Source organism: Pongo abelii, chromosome 18 (assembly GCF_028885655.2).
Source record: "Pongo abelii isolate AG06213 chromosome 18, NHGRI_mPonAbe1-v2.0_pri, whole genome shotgun sequence".
Classification (NCBI taxonomy): Eukaryota; Metazoa; Chordata; class Mammalia; order Primates; family Hominidae; genus Pongo; species Pongo abelii.
Window position 1 is genome coordinate 13,217,429 of NC_072003.2, and position 23,303 is coordinate 13,240,731.

The 23,303-nt window shown below is 46.6% G+C and overlaps 1 protein-coding gene across 4 annotated transcripts in view; it reads right to left on the reverse strand.

The window, feature by feature from the left end:
- LOC129047377 (protein N-terminal asparagine amidohydrolase-like) overlaps positions 1–21,236 on the reverse strand; it is a 33,739-nt gene extending 12,503 nt beyond the window's left edge. Inside the window, exons 1-10 of one of the 4 annotated variants that reach the window (XR_008514816.2) lie at positions 21,085–21,236; positions 13,443–13,545; positions 13,301–13,366; positions 12,889–12,997; positions 9,773–9,846; positions 7,070–7,123; positions 6,542–6,595; positions 5,443–5,540; positions 3,988–4,055; positions 697–858 (exon numbers count right to left, since the gene is read on the reverse strand). Coding sequence is in view for 1 of the 4 variants with exons in the window: in XM_054534726.2 (XP_054390701.1) it covers positions 5,443–5,540; positions 6,542–6,595; positions 7,070–7,123; positions 9,773–9,846; positions 12,889–12,997; positions 13,301–13,366; positions 13,443–13,545; positions 21,085–21,165 (639 nt within the window). In the remaining 3 variants the exon portion in view is untranslated. The remainder of the gene's footprint in view (positions 1–696; positions 859–3,987; positions 4,056–5,442; positions 5,541–6,541; positions 6,596–7,069; positions 7,124–9,772; positions 9,847–12,888; positions 12,998–13,300; positions 13,367–13,442; positions 13,546–21,084) is intronic. The other 3 variants (XR_008514817.2, XR_008514818.2, XM_054534726.2) reach the window with 3 other exon arrangements.
- Between the last annotated feature and the right edge of the window lie 2,067 nt (positions 21,237–23,303).

The following is a 23,303-nucleotide window of genomic DNA, read 5'->3' on the forward strand; positions in this document are numbered from 1 at the left end:
TCTATGTAGCATGAGTTGTGTTATAACAATAAATTATCTATTATATATTATATTACATATAATACATATAATATCATATATAAGTTATAGCTCTTTTGTTCCCCTCTTACTCTTCTAAGTGTGCTGCTTAAAGGAAGAGCTGTGTTTACCTTTTCCTATTGCTCACTGTATCTAGCAATATCCTACGGCATGGCATACAACACGTACGTATTTAAAACTGCATTGCCTCCTCAAAATTGTTTTTAAGAAATTCCACTCCATTTATCAATATAAGATTCAGAAATTGTTACATTCTAGAAGGGACCTAAGGGATCTAGTCCAGGGATTTTCCAACTGTGTCCTCCTGAGCCTTAAGGTCCCTGGGAGGACTCTGAGAAGGAAGGGTTAGGTAAGCAGTTGGGGCTTCTAACTCCCTAGCAGATCAGCTCTGTCTTGTATAACAGGGTTTTGAGTAAAGTTTTTATTTGTAAAAAGTTTCATTGAATGATAAAGGGGATATCACCACCGATCCCACAGAAATACAAACTACCATCACGGAATACTATAAACACCTCTACACAAATAAACTAGAAAATCTACAAGAAATGGATAAATTCCTCGACACATACACCCTCCCAAGACTAAACCAGGAAGAAGTTGCATCTCTGAATAGACCAATAACAGGAGCTGAAATTGAGGCAATAATTAACAGCTTACCAACCAAAAAAAGTCCGGGACCAGATGGATTCACAGCCGAATTCTACCAGAGGTAAAAGGAGGAGCTGGTACCATTCCTTCTGAAACTATTCCAATCAATAGAAAAAGAGGGAATCCTTCCTAACTCATTTCATGAGGCCAGCATTATCCTGATACCAAAGCCTGGCAGAGACACAACAAAAAAAGAGAATTTTAGGCCAATATCCCTGATGAACATCGATGCAAAAATCCTCAATAAAATACTGGCAAACCGAATCCAGCAGCACATCAAAAAGCTTATCCACCATGATCAAGTGGGCTTCATCCCTGGGATGCAAGGCTGGTTCAACATACACAAATCAATAAATCTAATCCAGCATATAAAGAGAACCAATGACAAAAACCACATGATTATCTCAATAGATGCAGAAAGGCCTTTGACAAAATTCAACAACCCTTCATGCTAAAAACTCTCAATAAATTGGGTATTGATGGGACGTATCTCAAAATAATAAAAGCTATCTATGACAAACCCACAGCCAATATCATACTGAATGGGCAAAAACTGGAAGCATTCCCTTTGAAAACTGGCACAAGACAGGGATGCCCTCTCTCACCACTCCTATTCAACACAGTGTTGGAAGTTCTGGCCAGGGCAATGAGGCAGGAGAAGGAAATAAAGGGTATTCAGTTAGGAAAAGAGGAAGTCAAATTGTCCCTGTTTGCAGACGACATGATTGTATATCTAGAAAACCCCATCATCTCAGCCCAAAATCTCCTTAAACTGATAGGTAACTTCAGCAAAGTCTCAGGATACAGAATCAATGTGCAAAAATCACAAGCATTCTTATACACCAATAACAGACAGAGAGCCAAATCATGAGTGAACTCCCATTCACAATTGCTTCAAAGAGAATAAAATACCTAGGAATCCAACTTACAAGGGATGTGAGGGACCTCTTCAAGGAGAACTGCAAACCACTGCTCAATGAAATAAAAGAAGATACAAACAAATGGAAGAACATTCCATGCTCATGGGTAGGAAGAATCAATATCGTGAAAACGGCCACACTGCCCAAGGTAATTTATAGATTCAATGCCATCCCCATCAAGCTACCAATGACTTTCTTCACAGAATTGGAAAAAACTACTTTAAAGTTCATATGGAACCAAAAAAGAGCCCGCATTGCCAAGTCACTCCTAAGCCAAAAAAACAAAGCTGGAGGCATCATGCTACCTGACTTCAAACTATACTACAAGGCTACAGTCACCAAAACAGCATGGTACTGGTACCAATACAGAGATATAGACCAATGGAACAGAATAGAGCCCTCAGAAATAATGCCGAATATCTACAACTATCTGATCTTTGACAAACCTGACAAAAACAAGAAATGGGGAAAGGATTCCCTATTTAATAAATGGTGCTGGGAAAACTGGCTAGCCATATGTAGAAAGCTGAAACTGGATCCCTTCCTTACATCTTATACAAAAATTAATTCAAGATGGATTAAAGACTTAAATGTTAGACCTAAAACCATAAAAACCCTAGAAGAAAACCTAGCCAATACCATTCAGGACATAGGCATGGGCAAGGACTTCATGTCTAAAACACCAAAAGCAACGGCAACAAAAGCCAAAATTGACAAATGAGATCTAATTAAACTAAAGAGCTTCTGCACAGCAAAAGAAACTACCATCAGAGTGAACAGGCAACCTACAAAATGGGAGAAAATTTTTGCAGTCTACTCATCTGACAAAGGGCTAATATCCAGAATCTACAATGAACTCAAACAAATTTACAAGAAAAAAACAAACAACCCCATCAAAAAGTGGGTGAAGGATATGAACAGACACTTCTCAAAAGAAGACATTTATGCAGCCAAAAGACACATGAAAAAATGCTCATCAGCACTGGCCATCAAAGAAATGCAAATCAAAACCACAATGAGATACCATCTCACACCAGTTAGAATGGCCATCATTAAAAAGTCAGGAAACAACAGGTGCTGGAGAGGATGTGGAGAAATAGGAACACTTTTACACTGTTGGTGGGACTCTAAACTAGTTCAACCATTGTGGAAGTCAGTGTGGCGATTCCTCAGGGATCTAGAACTAGAAATACCATTTGATCCAGCCATCCCATTACTGGGTATATACCCAAAGGATTATAAATCATGCTGCTATAAAGACACATGCACACGTATGTTTATTGTGGCACTATTCACAATAGCGAAGACTTGGAACCAACCCAAATGTCCATCAATGATAGACCGGATTAAGAAAATGTGGCACATATACACCATGGAATACTATGCAGCCATAAAAAATGATGAGTTCATGTCCTTTGTAGGGACATGGATGAAGCTTGAAACCATCATTCTCAGCAAACTATCTCAAGGACAAAAAACCAAACACCGCATGTTCTCACTCATAGGTGGGAATTGAACAATGAGAATACATGGACACAGGAAGGGGAACATCATACACTGGTGCTTGTTGTGTGGTGGGGGGAGGGAGGAGGGATAGCATTAGGTGATATACCTAATGTTAAATGAAGAGTTAATGGGTGCAGCACACCAACATGGCACATGTATACATATGTAACAAACCTGCACGTTGTGCACACGCACCCTAAAACTTAAAGTATAATTTTAAAAAATTTAAAAAAAATTTTTTTTTAAAGTGTCATTGAAAAGAAAAATAAAATTCTTTGGGAGGCCAAGGCAGAAGAATCACTTGAGGCCAGGAGTTTCAGATCAGCCTGGGCAACACAGTGAGAAATAAATTAGCTGGGTGTGGTGGTGCACACCTGTAGTCCTAGCTACTTGGGAGGCAGAGGTAGGAGGATCGCTTGAGCCTGGGAGTTTGAGGCTACGGTAAGCTATGATTGTGCCACTGCACTCCAGCCTGGAACAGAGTAAAACCCTGTCTCAAAAAAAAAAAAATGTATAGCATAAAAACGTCTGATTCTGGTCTAACATTTTGGAGGTGAGGAAACTAAGATGCAGAAAGGTTAAGCGACTTGCCTACGGTCATGGAGCTAATAAATGACAATGAGGTGCCAAAACCTGGGGTCCCTGACTCCTGTTTCTGACCTCTATTATACCACACTGGCTCCCACAAGGGCTTACAAGGTAATCATTTAGACACAACCAAATTTTTAGATAAAACAGACAAATTTTAAAACAAGTGTTTTCAATAAAATTCACCACTTTAACTATGAGAAGGTTCAGAAAGCACTCGAAAAAGGCCTCAGTGCTGACAGTGAAGAGAATGAGGCATATGATGGTCAAGAGAATTTATCTTCACCCCTGAGTCAGCTGGTGATGCTCCTGACGATCCTCACTCCTGTGACACTCCTGTGTGTCCCCTACCATCTGGCCAAATGAAAAGATAAACAGTTTGGCTTGATTCACACCTTCATGCTCCCAACGACCATCCTGTCTGAAACATCCTCATGACTTTTCTCTCTCTCTCGCCTAGCACCTATTCAATTACAAGTCAATAATTCCAGGAAGCCTTTACAGATAAAGCCACTTTTGCTCTTTCCCATCCCCTCTAATGATACTGATGCCTTTTTTCCTAAACCAAAAATCTAGACTTGTTGCTTGACAACGTTGGTTGTATTTATGGGGACAATGTGCTGCACACTGTGGGGCACACACATGACTGTTGAGTGCCAACAGCAGTCCCACAGGACGAGGGTGTTTTTTCCCATTTGGGGTGAAAACTTGAGGCTCAGAGAAACGGGGCCCATTTCCCAGGTCATGTGTCCAGTAAGCCTCAGAGCTGGGCCTCAAACCCAGCCGCGTCTGACTAAAGTCTGTGTTCCTCACTGCCTCATTATTTATACCCCAAACAACTGATCACCTTGCAATTTAAAAGCATACAGTACCTGCTGCCCCATCAAAAGAAGAAGCTAATTTGCCAAATGATCCAGTCCCTGAATTCCCAAATTTGCCAATGGCAGCCTCAGCTTACCTAGCAATATTCACTTTGGTAACTGACACTGAAATATGTTCTGAATATCAACTAAACTAGGCCTGTTACACTCCTTGAGAAGTCCTAAAAATGTTAAAAGGGTTGGCTCTGAATCCAAACACATTTTCCAGTGAAAAACATCAGCATTTCATAAACGAGAAGATTTCTTTGGGGTGGCCTGAATGTGATTTCTGTTTTTTCACACTTTGAGCATTTTTAAAGAATTCTTTCACCCATTCCTCAAATGGCATATAAACCTTGGGTTTTCGGTTTTCTAACTTTTAAAATTACAGTATAATTTAATTAAGCACCCTAAGGGAATCAGACTTTAAATGAATTTGATCATTATTTTGGGTTAATTAAATTGTTCCAGCAAATTGCTCTTCAGTGACCCGGTCCAAAAGAATGCATAGTCCCGAGTGCAGACGGGAGAAACTTCTCCCGCGTCCCAGTTCTCCTCTCTTTGTAGAACTTTATAGGAAAAGCTCTTACGAAGTAACAGAAGTTTGTTCTCTTTGCATTCGGATGCTGGGGTTCACGCATACCTCCCACACCTTTTAGGCAGAGAACTGGAGCTGATGACCTAAAGATGTTCATTACTATTTTGAGACAGTGAGTGTGGGGACGGGTGTATGTATGTGCTGGTCCCTGATCATTTACAGCTATAAAGAAGCTGACAGCATAAACTTTTCTAAGATTCCGAAAACTTAAGGCCTTGACATTTGATGCTTTTTTTTTTTTTTTTTTCTTTTAACCCCTTAACAAAGATGATTTGAAACTCACTGGTCCTCCTGCTAAAGTTCGCGCAGCACGCAGCTCCTCCTCCGGACCCCGATCTTGAAAGGAGGCTCTGTAAATCTCTGCAGTCTTAATGTTGACAGCTGTGAGGGACAAAAGGATGACTCTGAATTGACAAAAGACCAAAGTGGAAAGTCTGCACAGTCTTACATTTCTACCACCACTCCTAAGAGAAAGACCGGAAAGTGAACAGAATGGCTCCTAAGTACCTGGACTTCCCCCTCCCTGGAGGGGGAAAATGCAACCTTTACCCCAAGCATCTCGGTGAAAATCGCTGAGGCCCGAGCTGGACTCGGTGAGATTTTGTTCTAAACCAAGAGCTGCTTTCCACCTGGGAGGCAGCCATTCCTTCAGTCGGACGTGTAGCAAAACCTCTGGTCAGCCCTACTGGTGTACGGCCGGGGTGGGTGGGTGAACTGTGATCGTTCTGTTTGAATCTTCACAATTTAGTATTTTATACATACACGAAGTTACAGAGAATAGAACAGTGAACACTGTGTACCTACCACCCAGCTAAATCAATCAAGTATCACCGCTACAGCAGAAGCCCTCTGAAATAGAGCCGATTCCATGATGCCTTTTCCGTGGGAGTCCTGGGGCTGCCAAGCAGGGAGGATGGTTCTAGGTTTTCTCTAGCCTGAGAGTTTTACACTTTGGAGGATTTCTGTTCTCAAGCAAAACCTTCCTCAGTTCCTGATGTATAAAAGGATTCCAGTGCCTGCCTTCCTACCCCAGAGCACTGGCAGGAGAAAAGCACGCCGGGCCTGGGGTGCTGGGGAGAGAGGGAAACAAAACCAGGCACTCTCCCAGCTCCTGGGAAGGGTGGGCATGGCCTATGCTTTCTATTTGCTACCACGTTGCTTCTTCAAAGTCTTAAGAAGTGAATGTTATCTCAGTTTTATAGGTAAAGCTTAGAGAAGTTAAGCTACTTGCCCAAGGCCTCATGGCAGATGTTCGGAGTAGCTGGGATCTGAACCCAAGGCTGTCCCATCCTGACAGCAGTGGGGTCATTGGTTTGCTAAATTAGACTTTTAACTGCACATGTGACCAAGCCTCCAACCCACAAAAGATGCACACTACTTACCAATGCCATATATTATTGGAAAGTGGTTTTCGTTTTCTTCCCGGTCATTTAATTCTACAAAATAAAAATGTTTAAGATACACTTTACTTTGTATAATAAAGGTGAAGGAGGAGCTCCTCAATGCAGAAAGGGAGGAAAATTCCAGAAAATGAAAGGGATTGTGGCCCTGTTTCCCTACCCTGTCCCAAGGCAGGGGGGTTTATACTGAACAAACTGGCAGCTGCAGAATCGGTCCCCACTCCCACCCCACCTTCTCTGTGCACCCTGTCTGCCACACGGGTGGCAGCTCCTCTGAGATCCAGTGCCCTCCTTCCTGGGAGACAAGGGGGCCGCATTGGAACTGAGGCCGGGCAGATGGTGGACGAGGGCAAGGGGAAGGGGAAGGCCATCCCACCACAGGAAGAGCCGGGACAGACGGTGGCCAAGCAGTGACAGCAGTGTGTGCCGGTGCTTGGGCCCACTGCAAGACTGGGGACAAAACGGTCCTGAGACCCACATCTTCGCTTTGGGGCAAATGGCAGAACTTACCTGTCACACATAATGTCACTAAGTGAATGTCATCTTCTTGCCTGTCAAATTCACCTATGATGAGAATTTTAAGACCGGATGTCAGAAAAGTTCCTCTAGTTACCAGAACAAACTGCTGAGCAAGCCAAGGACAGGGAGGGACGGCAGCCAACTGAGTGTGCTCCACCCTACAGCCTGCACCCACACTGCCACAGCCTGGCCTATGGGGCCAGACGCTAGGGAGCTGACACCACAGAACCCTGACCGCCAGGAGACGGCCACATTCTCAGCCTCAGGCCCGAAGGAGCCTGGGCTGAGCCTTCCCATTTTTCTCTTCATTCTGAGGGTTTTGCGGGGACCCATGGATTCATAAGATTTTTACTTTTCTCCTAAGTAAACTGTTTTCCTGTTTATCAGAATTACAAAAACAAAAATCTGGCCACTCTAACAGATTTGAAAAATACAGGAGAACATAAGGAAGTCGGTTTTTAATGTCCATAATCCTAGCACTGTTAATAATTAGTGGATTTTCTTCCATATTTTTCTATGCTCAGCAGAGCTGACCATAAAGACAATTTTATATCTTTTATTTTTTGAGATGGAGTCTTGCTCTGTCACCCAGGCTAGAGTGCAGTGGAGCGATCTCTGCTCATCGTCATCTCCACCTCCCAGGTTCAAGCGATTTTCCTGCCTCAGCCTCCCGAGTAGCTGGAATTACAGGCGTGCGCCACCATGCCTGGCTAATTTTTGTATTTTCAGTAGAGACAGATGGGGTTTCACCATGTTGGCCAGGCTGGTCTCGAACTCCTGACCTCAAGTGATCCACCTGCCTTGGCTGCCCAAAGTTCTGGGATTACAGGAATGAGCCACCGCGCCCAGCCGACAATTTTATATCCTGATTTGCTTGTGCACAGGTATTTTCCCATGTAATTCTCACCCTTATATGTGTTATTTTTTAGCAACTACATAATTATTATTCTGATAACATCACATTTCCTGTTATAAGTAATGTTCTACCGCTCATCTTCAGGCTCAAATCTCTATGCACATTTCAGATTATTTTCTTAGCATATATTTCCACAAGGGGAATTACTGGGTCAAAGGATATGAACTATTTATTTATTTATTGAGATGAAGTCTCGCTCTGTCACCCAGGCTGGAGTGCAGTGGTGTGATCTCAGCTCACTGCAACCTCCACCTCCTAGGTTCAAGTGATTCTCCTGCCTCAGCCTCCTGAATAGCTGGGATTACAGGCGTGCGCCACCATGCCCAGATAATTTTTTTTTTTTTTTTTGAGATGGAGTTTCGCTCTTGATGTCCATGCTGGAGTGCAATGGCATCATCTCAGCTCACCGCAACCTACACCTCCCGGGTTCAAGCGATTCTCCTGCCTCAGCCTCCCAAGTAGCTGGGATTATAGGCATGTACCACCATGCCCGGCTAATTTTGTATTTTTAGTAGAGACGGGGTTTTTCCATGTTGGTCAGGCTGGTCTTGAACTTCTGACCTCAGGTGATCGGCCTGCCTTGAACTCCCAAAGTGCTGGGATTACAGGCATGAGCCACTGCACCCGGCCTAATTTTTGTAATTTTACTAGAGAGAGGGTTTCACCATGTTGCCCAGGCTGGTGTTGAACTCCTGACCTTAGGTGATCCACCTGCCTCGGCCTCCCAAAGTGCTGGGATTACAGGCATGAGCCACCATGCCCGGCCGGATATGAACCTTTTTTAAGAGTTAAGTCATGGCGAGACCCTGTCTCCACAAAAAATTTAAAAATCAGCTGGGCATGGTGGCATGCACCTAGTCACAGCTACTTGGGAGGCTGAGGAGGGAGGATCACTTGAGCCCAGTAGGTTGACACTGCAGTGAGCCATGATGGCGCCACTGCACTACAGCCTGGGCGGCAGAGTGAGGCCTTCAGTCATGATGCCAAATTGCTTCCCAGACAGGCTGTACCATCATATGAGTAAGCTTACTTCACGGCCTGGTGGTTAGTCAACACACGACAATGTTGTTTTTGTTTCTTTCTTTTTTGAAAATACTTGCAAATTTAGGCCAAGTGTGGTGACTCACACCTGTAATCCCAGCACTTTGAGAGGCCAAGGCAGGTGCATCAAGAGATCAGAAGTTCACGACCAGCCTAGCCAACATGGTGAAACCCCATTTCTACCAAAAATACAAAAATTAGGTGGGTGTGGTGGCGCACGCCTGTGATCCCAGCTACTCAGGAGAGTGAGGCAAGAGAATTGCTTGAACCCAGGAGGCAGAGCTTGCAGTGAGCCGAGATCATGCTACTGCACTCCAGCCTGGGCAACAGAGCAAGACTCCACCCCTGGAAAAAAAAAAAAAGAAAAAAGAAAAAAAAATGTGCTAATAGGGAAAAAATGGTATCATCAGTGTTTTAATTTTCTGCAGATTAAAATGGACATTTTTGCCAGGAGGGAGGGTGGCTCTGTTTTCACACAATTCAGAGCACTTACTATTTTGGAATGTGTTCACTGCTGTTTTAGTAGAAAATCTTATCCCCAGCCCTGCTACCCCTACACATGAGCTCCACGCATTCAGTCTTTCTGTGAAATTCCAAGCTGGGCAGTCTGTTTCTCTGTGCTGCTCCAAGTGGGTGTGCCCTTCTCAGGTTTTGTACCAGTTGGGATTTTTAACCCAAGCAAATATGGGTACATATTTATGTCCAATTTGGGGGAAAGAAAAAAAAAATGAACTTACTAAGAAGTTGATGAGTGAGTTTTTGTGACAACTGCCTGTCGTCACTGAAGCCTCCAACAAGGTGCACTTCCAGCCTGGCAAAGAGATGAGACAGGGGTCAGAGGCCAGAAGAAGACACCGGTGCGTGCGCTGGTCTCACTTTGAATTTTCATTCTCAGTTTCCATGAACACTTGCTCTACAGCAGAGCTTCAGGTCATCTTCGTGCCACCGCAAAAGAAAGTATCGGCAGCACACTGCCAAGGCCAGTGGCGAGCTTCTGGGGACCCTGCCCAGGGGCCCTGATGACTGAGGGGATCCGTATCTGAACACAAATGTGATGCCGCCTCCATGCACCAGTGGGGAGCTTTGCTCTAGAAGAACACAGGCACAAGACAGGCACAGTGGCTCACACCTGTAATCCTAGCACTTTGGGAGGCTGAGGTGGGTGGATCACTTGAGGTTAGGAGTTCGAGACCAGCCTGGCCAACAGGGTAAAACCCCATCTCTACTAAAAATACAAAAATTAGGCCGGGGGCAGTGGCTCACGCCTGTAATCCCAGCACTTTGGGAGGCTGAGGCGGGCAGATTGCTTGAGCTCAGGAGTTTGCAACCAGCCTGGGCAACAAGGTAAAACTGCATCTCTACTAAAATACAAAAAAAAAAATTAGCTGGGCATTATGGCATGCGCCTGTAGTCCCAGCTACTTGGGAGGCTGAGGCAGGAGAACTGCTTCACCCTGGGAGGCAGAGGTTGCAGTGAGTCAAGATCGTGCCACTGCACTCCAGCTTAGGCTACAGAGTAAGACTCCATCTCAAAAAAAAAAAAAAAAAAAAAAAAGAAATTAGCCAGGCATGGTGGTGCACCTGTAATCCCAGCTACTTGGGAGGCTGAGGCAGGAGAATTGCTTGAACCTGGGAGGCAGAGGTTTCAGTGAGCCGAGATCACGCCACTGCACTCCAGATCTGGGCAATCGAGCAAGACTCCATCTCGGGGAAAAAATAAATAAGTAAGTTGGGTGTGGTGGTGGGCGTCTGTAATCTCAGCTACTCGGGAGGCTGAGGCAGGAGAATCACTTGAACCCAGGAGGCAGAGGTTGCAGTGAGCCAAGACTGCATCACTGTATGCCAGCCTGGGCGACAGAGCCAGACTCTGTCTCAAAAAAAAAAAAAAAAAATGGTTTGGGGCCAGGTGTGCTGGCATACACCTCTATTCCCAGCTACTTGGCAGGCAGAGGTGGAAGGATTGCTTGAGCCCAGAAGTTTGAGACTAGCCTGGGTGACAGGGTGAAACCCTGGCTCTAAAACAAATTAAAAAAAAAAAAAAAAGATTGGGCAACTGCCTGTTGGAAGCCCTCCTTAGGAGTCACACTGCGCATTAGCACAGTGAAGCTCTTGAGAAGTCCTGCGATTGAAAAAATCCAACTAACTTTCTTGAACCCAGTGTTTCCCACACTCATCTACTAACCCCCTTTTCCACAGCCCGTCAACTGGGCGAATTCACGCTCGGCAAAGTGTTGCCAGACTTCACGCTGCCTTCTCAGACACAAAATCTTCCTAAGGGATGAACCAGAACCTTGGATGTACCTAACACAGGGCACAGCCTCAAGGGGCCTCATAATAAACTCCAAGTAGTAGTAGTAAGGAGAGCTGTGGCCACCATGGCTGTGCTTGCCACTGGGCCACCAGGTTTGCCTCTGACTCCCTGAGCGATCGCAGTTCTACAACAGAGCAGGAAGAGCTGACAGGCACGTTCTGAGAACCATGAAGCAGAGTGTGTGGCAACATAATGGCATCGATTATGTCCCCCTGCGGGGGCCAAGATGACAGGAAAATGAAAATACCATTTTGGGCCTGCACGGGTCACATGTCCATGAAGCCAGCCCAGCCTCGGCACAGACCGCAGAGGGAGAATTTAGAATCGATCGGTATTGACTGGCAAATCTCTCCCAGAGAACTCTCTCTTTCCTTTTTTGACTCCTAGGATTGTTAAGCCTTTGTATATGATGGGAATAGTTCACTCAATGGCTGCCTTAGACTTCAAATAAAATGAGAGCAATGCCTGCCAGGTCTACACAAAGACAGAGCAAGGAGAGGGGACGGGTGTGTGAACAGTGGTCTTGACAGCAGGCCTGTGTCATCAGCCTCCACTTAGCTCCTGTGTGCTCCAGCACATTGAGCCTCAGTGCCGGTCTCTGTCAAATGGAGGCAGCAGATACTTTACTGCAGTGAGAGAGGATGAGGTGCTGTGGGGGCACCCAGGCTAGAGGCCGCTTCTTATCCAGCAATCCTTGGGGAAACTACCAATCTGCTGGAATTTAAAACTATACCCCTCAGCTGGGAGGATCACTTGAGCCCAAGAGTTTAAGACCAGCCTGGGCAACTTGGCAAAACCCTGTCTCTACAGAAAAAAAAAAAAACAACTAGCTGGGTATGGTGGTGTACACCTGTGGTCCCAGCTACTTGGGAGGCTGAGGTGGGAGAATCACCTGAGTCCGCAAAGTCAAGGCTGCAGTAAGCTGAGATCACACAACTGCGCTCCAGACAGGGCGACACAGCCAGACCCTATCTCAACAACAAAAAGAGAACAAGAAAAAAAAACTACATGCCTCGCCCCCTAGCGGTCCCCACATCTTCCTGGCCTGGTTTTCTCCACAGCCCCGCCTCACCACCCAACACCCCATCTTGTGTACAGTCTCTCGGCTTCGGAATACAAACATCTTGGGCCAGGCTTTCTGTCTAGTCTTCACTGCTGTGTCCCTAGAAACTACAAGGTGTAGGTGAGAGGAAGCATTTAACAAGCAACTGCGGGAGGAATGACTGCATGAAGAGCTACCACACCCGGGGGAGAGCAAAACGACGTGAAAATCGCAAACTCGACGTTCCTGAGGCGACATCAAGTTCAAAGTCAAGCCTTCCATCTCAAATCCAGCACGGACTCCTTGCCTGTGCCCAACACCCAGTCATTCACTCAACCACTGCTCACGCAGTGCCCACGTCGTGCCAGGTTCTGTTCCAGGGGAACGAGGCAGACACGACGGCGGTGGCATCCTGTGTTCCCCTAACAGCTTCCACGGCCACGTCCTGTACGCAACGGTTCCAAGATCTCAATTCACCTATGAGAGCAGCGTGGATCTCACCTTCCACATTGAGCGTGGTCAGAAAAGGATTTTATGGAGTTCATGATCAAGGGGACCTCAGCTTTGGTGTCGGTTCCGTCACAATGTGTCAAGCAGGTGGCCCCATTACCTGAAGAACAAGGGTGAAAGGACTCAAGTTATTCCTGATGGGAGTGCAGTGCGCAGGCCGAGACTCCGCCTGTCCCTCCGGACCGCCTCGTCTTTGAATATCCTGTAGGGGAAAAACGGAAAGGTCTGTGCTGCCCAGCCAACCCATTCTGACCAGGACACCAGGGAGACACCATGCAGACCAGAAAAAAGGTAAGCGGAGTCCGCTTCCAACAAGACACCAGGAAACTCAACGCGAGAAATTCAATGCTCCCAAAGGTTGGGTCAGTTTAAGTAATGGTTTCCTTCACCTCTCTCATCATACCTGTGTGCCTCAGGACCACAATGTGACAAGTAGTGGCATCATCAGAACCCAGAATGGAGATGGAGCCTGTTTAAAAAAGAAATAAAATAAAATATGCAATAACCTTTTGGGATAGCGCCCAATTCACTGCTTCCTAACCTACCATCCTTTGGGGAGGTCACTGCAAGCTCTCTTTGCTGAACATAGAGAAGGCCCTGGGGTCCCACTTGTTGAACACACTGACCTCTGAGAAGTCTGGCTCTTTCCTGTTTAATTAAAAAAAAATAAAACAGTGATGTAAATTAGTGAGGATGGAAAAACTAAAGATGTGGAGAGAGCCAAAGCGGGCTCTGCGTGGGCAGCACACTAGTGTGTGGGGAGTGTGTCAGCGGACAGAGAGGCTCAAAGAAAAAGGCAGCAGCCACGGTCATTCAGAACAATGCAGAGAAAACGATGAGGTTCTGCGCGGTGGTTTTTTTAACCTATGAAATCAGATGTCATAGTAACCTATGAAATGAGATGCAAAAACCCTTTATTATAGTTTGTTTTTTGTTGTTGTTGTTGTTTTTGTTTTTTTTAAAGAGACAGGGCCTCACTATGTCTCCCAGGCTGGTCTTGAACTCCTGGGCTCAAGCAATCTTCCTGCCTTGGCCTCCCAAAGTGCTGGGATTACAGGCATGACCCACCACACCCAGCTATCACAGTTCTTTACTAAAGAGTGTGAGACTCTTAACAATTTTACCATTGTAAAGAGAATCAGATTACACAGGAATAGTGGATGGATGGCTCTGAAATCACATCCCCTCTTTTTTATTTTCTGAGACAGTCTCTCACTCTGTCACCCAAGCTGATGTATAGTGGTACAATTTCAACTCACTGCAGCCTCCACCTCCCAGGCTCAAGCGATCCTACCACCTTAGCCTCCCAAATAGCTGGGACTACAGGCCTGCGCCACCACACCCGGCTGATTTTTATACTTTTTGTAGTGACGAGGTCTCCCTATGCTCCCCAGGCTGGTCTCAAACTCCTGGGGTCAAGCAATCCACCCACCCCGGCCTCCCAAAGTGCTGGGAGTACAGGCGCACACCGCCACACCTGGCTGATTTTTATACTTTTTGTAGAGATGGGGCCTCCCTATGCTGCCCAGGCTGGTCTCAAACTCTTGGACTCAAGTGATCCACCCACCTTGGCCTCCTACAGTGCTGGGATTACAGGCATAAGCCACCATACCTGGCCTCCGCTTTTTTACCTTAGTCCCTAACCTAGTAATTTCACTTCTGGAAATCTGTCCTAAGGAAATAACTCAAAATATGTTCATCCCTGTGTTATTTCTTTTATCTTATTTTTTTTTTTTTGAGACAGAGTCTCGTTCTGTTGCCCAGGCTGGAGTGCAGTGGCGTAATCTCAGTTCACTGCCATCTCCACCTCCCAGGTTCAAGTGATTCTCATGCTTCAGCCTCCCCAGTAGCTGGGATTACAGGCGTGTGCCACCATGCCCGGCTTTTCATATTTTTAGTAGAAACCGGGTTTCACCATGTTGGCCACACTGGTATCAAACTCCTGGCCTCAAGTGATCCGCCTGCCTTGGCCTCCCAAGGTGCTGGGATTATAGCAAGAGCCACCATGCCCAGCCCCCTGTGTAATTTGTAATGGCAAAAAGCTGGGAGCAACAATGGAAAAGGTAAGTACATTAGGCACAGAACCAAGTCACAACCACTAACTGCACCGTCGTGAGAAATGAAAACTATGCGAAAAAGAGTTTTGAAATGCTAATTGCAAAGCAAGATACAAAAGTATAAAAAATGTTTTAAAGAGCTATAAATGTGCCGTTAATACAACAATGATTAAATGCTTATCCCCATAGAGAAAAACACTGGAAGGAAATTTCACCAATACAAGCATGGCTGCGCCAAAAGAGCAAACATGAGTGATTCCTGCGGCTGTCGTCCTCTCTTCTCAACGCTCTACCACACAGTTATTATTAGAGTACAAGAACAAAATGGATAAGGCACATTCACGAAAGGTATGTTAATACTAAGTGTCAATAATCTGAGTATTTGTACAAACTTATTTAGTAAGCTTGTAAAAAAAATTAAGTGGTTAAAAATTCAGTGGTTATTTAACAAAAACTTTTTCAAAAATGTTAAATTGATACAACACTACAATGTATCATAATTTCCTTCTTACTTGCAACAAACTCCTGGATGAACAAAATCTTCCTCAAATGTCTAGACAATGTATGTATGTATTGTCTACACGGGAAGACAGTTTTGCAGTCTTAGTCTTCTATCAGCTTCTTGCCATTTCGCATGACTGGTGCTAATTTAGGTTAGTGCTCCCTTAATAAAACATAAGAGCAGCTGGGTGCGATGGCTCCCAACTGTAATTCCAGCACTTTGGGAGGCTGAGGAGGGAGGACTGCTTGAGCCTAAGAGTTCAAAACCAGCCTGAGCAACAAGGAAGATCCTGTCTCTACAAAAATTAGCTGGGTGTGGTGGCATGTGCCTGTAGTTCAGCTACTCTGGAGGCTCAGGTAGGAGGAACACTTGCAGCCAGGAGGTGGAGGCTGCAGTGAGCCATGATTGCACCACTCTACTCCAGCCTGGGTGACAGACCAAGACCCTGCCTCAAAAAAAAAAAAAAAATTAAGATTAAACTAAAAGAAGAGATGTAGTAAACACAATGATCAGCTTGATTACTTACATGGTGTTTTCTTCTGTTTATAAACTTCCATTAACTGGAAGCAAGGTATCAATGAAAATGAGACAAGCCCCTTAATTTAAGAAACAAACTAAAGATTAAATGAACTGCAGTGTAAAATTAGATGGGCAAGACAGCCTTGCTGGCTCCAGAAGTCAATGAGAAACAGGTGTGACTGCTCTAAAACTCAGAACACCTCTACAGGTGAAAGCCTCTCATTTTCATTCCACGTCTTACCTCACCTTAGTTCAGAATAACAGGGGAGAATTCAGAATTCCCTCTTGATTACTCCTGAGATACTTACCTTCTGCTTTGTTCTTTGAGGGAAGGGAAGAGAAGGGAGGGCGCAAAGGCGAATTTTTAACACTCATGTTCACAATTGGGTCACCACTCAAAAGCAAAGCTATTTGTGAGAAATTAATTACTGCTTTCACAAAGACCAAAAATCATGTCTCTCTTCAACACAGCTCCTATGATTTCCCAAAGAAATAAAAGCAAAAATTATCAGAAGAGAGAATGCCAGAAAACTAAAACAGTAGACTGCTTTGCTCTATCTTTTAATTTCTTTTTTTAGACAGGGTCTTACTGTCTCCCAGGCTGGAGTGCAGCGGCGAGATCGTGGCTCACTGCAGCCTCTGGCCTCAAGCAATCCTCCCACCTCAGCCTCCCAAGGAGCTGGGAACTACAGGCATGAGCCAACACACCTGGCTAATTTTTGTATTGTTTGGAGAGATGGGGTCTCCCTGTATTGCCCGGGCTGGTCTCGAACTCCTGGGTTCATGTGATCCTCCTGCTTCAGCCTCCTTTGCAGTAGCTGGAACCACAGGCGCACGCCACCCCACTTGTGCTAGGAGTATAGGCATGAGCCACTGTGCCCAGCCACTACTTTATTTTTAATTTTTTTTTTTCAGAGACAAGGCCTCACTCTGTTGCCCAGGCTGAAGTGCTGTGGCCAGATCATAGCTCACTGCAACCTCAAACTCCTGGGCTCAAGCAATCCTCCCACCTCAGCATCCTTTGCAGTAGCTGGAACCACAGGCGCACGCCACCACACTTGGCTAATTTTTGCTCTTTTAAGTAGTGAAAAGAGTTTAGCCAAACTTCCCTTCTTTGGAAAAACACACAGTCCTACTTTATAAATTCATATGCAAGTAGTCCCACTTTTCTTAACCTCTAATATTCTCTAGATACTAATATTTGCTTTAAAAAAAAAACTTTTCCCTCAGTCCCTCATCCCTATTTCCCAATTCCTATTCAATGGCAGTATTCTCTTAACCCAGTGACCGGCAGATTTTCTGAAAAAGGCCAGACAGGAAATATTTGGGGTTCTGCAAGGCCGCAGTCTGTCACAATTGCTCAACTCTGCTGTTATGAAGTGAAAGCAGCCATAGACAATACAGATGTGGCTGTGTTCCAATAAAACTTTATTTATAGGTGACACCGAAGTTTTAATTTCAACACCATTTCCCATGTTACAAAATACTATTTTGATTTTTCTCAACCTTTGAGAAATATAAAGACCATTCTTGGCCTATAGGCTATACATAAGCAGGGTCCGGCCCATGAGCTGTGGCTTGTTGACCTGTGTCTTAGCCAATCACCTAGCTGTGACCTGGGGGATGATCATGTGACCCTCACGCCTGCTGTCCTGTTTGTCAATTCTTCCTTTACAAACAGGAGAGGGGCATGAAAATGATTTGTGAACTGTAAAGCACAATGCTATATAAGAAATTATGAGGCCCAACACAGTGGCTAGCGCCTGTAATCCCAGCACTTTGGAGGCTGAGGTGGGAGGATCACTTGAGGTCAGGAGTTTCAGACCAGCCTGGCCAACATGTTGAAGCCCCATCTCTACTAAAAATACAAAAATTAGCCGGGCATGGTGGCGGATGTCTGTAATCCCAGATACTCAGGAGGCTGAGGCAGGAGAATCGCTTGAACCTGGGAGGCAGAGGTTGCAGTGAGCCAAGATCACGCCATTGCATTCCAGCCTGGGTGACAGAGCAAGGCTCCATCTCTCAAAAAAAAAAAATAAATAAATAAATAATAAAAGCAGGAACTAAGCTACGCTGAGAGCATCTTGTAGACTGTGGAACTATATTACCCAAGATGTTGCAGGACTGGTTACCGAGTACCCAGTGACTGGTTAAGAGTGACTAAGGGAGGGCTCTAAACAGCTCTGGCCAAAGGAACTCTGTGCAGGGATGGCCACCGTCTATATTCACACTGTCTCATTAGTAGCCATGCCGTCTGCTCAGCACTTGAAATGTGGCTACTGCAACTGAGGAACTGAGTTTGCAATTTTATCTAATTGTAATTGATTTTTAATTTAAATCCTAGGTAACCACATGGGTCGTGGCTACTGTACTGAATAGCGCAGCTCCAGAGTCAAGGGCAGGCTGCCAGGGTTCCAATCCTGGCTTCACCACTCCCAGGATGTGGGGCCTGGGGCCAGTTTCCCAGCCTCTCTGTGCCTCACAGTCCTCATCTGTAAAATGGGAATAGCAGTAACTCTTGCTGTGGTGCTTGGCAGCTTCCGCTGTATTACTGTTATTGTTGTTATTTGCTAGTCGTAGTTACACACAGGCTTCTAACTGTTGGTACTCCATACTCAGAACACATCGTTACATGAAAAACACACATTATAAAACAACATATAGTAAGCTATCATTTTTTTAAAAAAAGTAAAGTATATACAAAGAAAAACCTTCATTAGGACTTTCACCAAACTGAAGAATGGTTGTAGTCATACATTTTTTTTTCTTTTCTGTATTATTATATTTTGCTTTCCTACAAAGAGGACATCCTGCTTTATTATATAAAAATAATCCAGGCCGGGTGGAGTGGCTCACACCGGTAATCCTAGCACTTCGGGAGGCCGAGACGGGCAGATCACTTGAGGTCAGGAGTTCAAGACCAGCCTGGCCAACACGGTGAAACCCCGTCTCTACCAAAAATAAAAAAATTAGCTGGGCGTGGTGGCATGCACCTGTAATCCCAGCTACTTGGGAGGCTGAGGCATGAGAATCGCTTGAACCTTGGGAGACGGAGGTTGCAGTGAGCCGAGATTGCACCACAGCACTCCAGCCTGGGCAACAGAGCAAAACTAAGTCTCAAAACAAAAACAAAAACAAAAACACCCCAACCTTTAATGTCTCCCTGTTGCTAAGTAGGTGAAAGGTCCATTTAAACCCCTTGGTCATTTGGTCATCTGGGTACAATCCACCCCTGTAGCTTTACTTTCCATGCTTCCCCTCCTCACCCTGGCTGCTCCGGAGAAACTGGCCAGGCCACCCACCCACTGGGCCCTTCCCCTCCTGCCCACCGCGCCCCAGGCGGCTTGCCCAGCTGCGATGCCCTCACCCTTCTTCTCCTTTTCAAATCTCTCTCGTGCCTGCATCCTTCTTCACTTACACTGCCGCAAATCAAAGTGATCGCCCCTTTCCAAAGTTCCTGTAACACAAACTGGTCACCAGTACATAGCCTTTCTAGGACACGTCTTCTTAAATAGGCCAAAACCTTCCTCCGAGAGGAGCAGCCCCAATGTGTCACCAAATCCCCCTCCACACTTAAGTGTGCAGCCCAAGACACCCATCTAACTTTCTATCACGGACATTTTCAAACAGACATAAAAGTAGAGCATCCCCTAAATTCTTCAGGCGGCTGAAATTATTTTTCCTTGGTGAGTCCTACTCTCGACTTCGCTAGTTAACAGGACAGTAACACAATGCAAGGATAAAGTGACACGCCACCACGCCTAGCTCGGTGCATGTTGGCTAACAGACGATGGTCGGTCCTGAAATGCAAGCTGAGAATCACACAGAGCTGTCTGCCTTCTCCCCGTCAGTAAATCCTTGTCACCCTTCAGAACACGTTCAGGGATCATTTTGTGCCCTCATTTATGCAACAAATCTTTACTGAGCGCCAATTCTATGCCAGGGACCGTCCTACACTCTGAGGATTCAAAAGTGAGGACACTACTCTTATCTGCCTTCAGGAGGCTTACATTCTGGGGACAGATCAAATAGAGAACAAACAAGCAAACAAAATAATCACAAACTGTACAGCTGTGACAGATGAAACCTCTAAATGCCTTCCCCAACCCAACACACTTGGTCAGGTTCCTGTGCTTCCCATTCAGAGTGAAAGGGGACGCTTTTTCTTTATGGCACTTAACAGTTTATAGTATCTGAGTCTTCTTCATCAGAAACCATTCTGCCTTCTAGACTACAAACACTTCGAGGGCAGGGACAGTGATCAGTACGGTGCCCAACAGATATTAGGGGCTCGATATTTGACTCTCAAATCAACGAAATGATTGATTCCCCTTTAACAGGATCTATGGCAAGTAGGACGTTTGCCCCCCGTCGCCACGCCCCGCTCTTTTTAAAACCTGAGAACCCCCTTGCCGACAGTCCCTGCAGAAGCGTGGACAAGAGTTCAGAAATCTATTTGAGCACAAAAGCAGAAAAAACAAAAACAAAACCCGTGCATCAGGGCGTGGTCCTATGGCCCAGCTGCGGAAAGCAGGGCTCTCTCTTCCGGCTAAAAATAACTCGGCGCCCTAGGCTCCGGGGGTAGGGGAGAGAGAAGAGGAAGGACTGGGGGTCCCCGCCAAGATCCCCCAGGCCAAACGCTCTCCGAAGCCCGCCCTGGAATAACCTCCTGCTTCACGCGGACGCAAGGACGAAGCAACGTTCACCGCAGGCTGCGGGTCCCCGAAGGCGGGCGGACGGATTTGCCTAAACGGACCGAGCCCTCTGGGGGCTGCAGCCGCCCCGTCTGGGAATGGAGGTCCCGGCGTGTCCCCGAGCCGCAGTGCTGTGCGACCTTGGGCAAGTCACCTAACCTCTCTGGGCCCCCGTCCCCTCCCCTGTCAGACAGTGGCCTCCGCGGCAGCCTGCTGAAGTCTAAAGAAGGCGAAAACTCCCGCACCCCTCAAGGGGAAGACGCGAGCCGACGGCCGGGGCTCCGGATGTGCCAACAGCGCCAAGTTTCAAGTCTGTGTCGCGTGAGGCGGGCAGCGGTGGGGTGAGGAGGGCGCTCGCCCGCCCTGCAGCTTCCCCTCGGGCCCGCCCCGAAGCCCCCCGCCGCGCCCCACTCACCTCCAAAGGCGGATGGGCTCGGACGAGGTCCCCGGCTGACTGCGGCAGCCTCACTCGCCGCCCCTCGACGAGCAGCGGCATAGCGGAGGCGGCCGCCCAGGCAGGCCCTGGGAGGAGGCGGCTTCCCCCACCGCAGCCCCGAGCCGCCCGCCGCCCCCGCCGCCCCCGCCGCCCCCGCCGCCCCCGCCGCCCCCGCCCCTCGGGCCGCGCGTCCCGCCTCGTCCTGCCACGCCCCACCGCGGGCGCTACCGGGAAGTGGAGTCCAGGCGGAGGCGGAGCCGGCCGAAGAGACTGGAGAAATCCAGGACAGGGTCGCAAGGCCTCACGGGAAATGTAGTCCAAAGACAGGAAGCGGCCCCGGAAGCAGCGCGCGGCCCGCCTCCTCCGCAAGGGGCGCTGGGAAGTGTAGTCCCAAAAGCGTGGGAGTGAAGGAGCGGGGAAAGGGGAGCGGCCAGGGAGCAGCTGCACCAGCCAAGAGAGCCGCCAGGCGAGTTCCCTGGGCGGGTTCTGGCTCCGACTGCTGCGCTTTAGGTCATTGCTCCACGCTTCCCAGGTGTGCGACCTTCCACAGGCTTGAGTTTGGGACCCTGCTGTGCAGCTCCGTAGGATTGCATTCAATGAGTAATAATAAACCTAATCAGGCGGGCACGGTGGCTCACGCCTGTAATCCCAGCACTTTGGGGGGCCGAGGCAGGAGGATCGCTTGAGGCCAGGAGTTCGAGACCAGCCTGGGCAACCTAGTGAGACCCACCCTCCCCCATACCCTCGTCTCTGCCAAAAATTTAAAAATTAACTGGGCATGGTGGCATGCACCTGTAATCCCAGCCACTCTGTAGGCTGAGGCGGGAGGATCTCTTGACCCCAGGAGTGGGAGGCTGCAAGGAGCTATGTTTGGGCACTGCAGAGGAAGACACTGTTTCTAAAAATAATAATAAAAATAAATGTAAATGGTCTTAAACTGAGAAAATATATCCTGAACTGTGCTAGCCCCACGTACTAAAGAGATCGTCGATTAACACGTCGTGATTGGAATCCAATAGGCCACTCACAGGTGGGCTGGGAACCGTGGGGGAAGGATTTGCGGATACTGACTGCAGAGCCCTTAATCTGAGGACAGGTCCCCAAGGTGAGAGGCGTCTCACCGTGGAGCTCTCTTCTAAAACTTGGAAATATTGCTCAAATTCATCCGACTCTGCAGCACATTAACAAAAAGTAATTTTACAAAAGATACAGAGGAGCCACATGATAGAGCAGAAACTTTATTAGAATTTTATCATCCATATTCATCGTCTTCTTTCATAAATCTCCCCCTCAGCTTACACACCCCGTTCAACAAAAATACCAGGAAATTTACTACAGTAAAGAAGAGACTGTAGAAGATGGTGTTCCCATCGCCAGGTTACCCAACTTCTCACCCAAAATAACTCTATTTCTAGCTACCAGGAAATTATTTCTCTGTATTATTACACCTACATTTCTCATTTGTCCTCACAAATGTAGGAGCTACTATCAACACCTCATTTGTCATTTGTCCTCACAAATGTAGGAGCTACTATTAACACCTCCGTTATAACAGATACAGTAACTTGCTCAAAGTGGTAGAAATAAATAGTAGAACGAAGACTGAACCTAGCTTTGCAGGATTCCAAAGGCAGTGCTCTCCATCACTATAAGATGCTCCTAGACTGTAAACAACTCATTCTAACGCAGGCAACATTAAGTAAGTCCCAACTAGGAAGCTCGGAGCTAAAAACAGGGTTTGAATCCAGGGTGATCAATGACCAGCAGGCTGGCCTAGAGCAAGTTACTTAACTTCCCTGAACTGGTTTTGTAGAATAGCATGTTTGTTTCACCTGGTACATACTAAACACTCTAAAGATAGCTATTATTGGAATTGCGGAGCAAAGAGTAGTCAATCAAAGTGAGGCATTTGGAAGTGCAAAGGTGAAGAACAAGGTTCTGTGGGTTCTGCCTGGGGCTGGTGCAGTTTGCCTAACTGGTTTTTCACTTTTGGGTGATCTTTTTTCACGTAATCTCAGGTTATCAATCTCCTAGGCTGAGTCCTGTGTTAAAGGACTAAATGAGCCAGATAACAAGCAGGAAACCACTCCCCTACCTCTCTTCCCACCCCAGCTCCACAAATTTTGGTCTACAGGCAATGAGGAAGCAATAGCAGGTGTGTGGCCAGCACTGCGGCTCATGCCTGTAACCCCAGCACT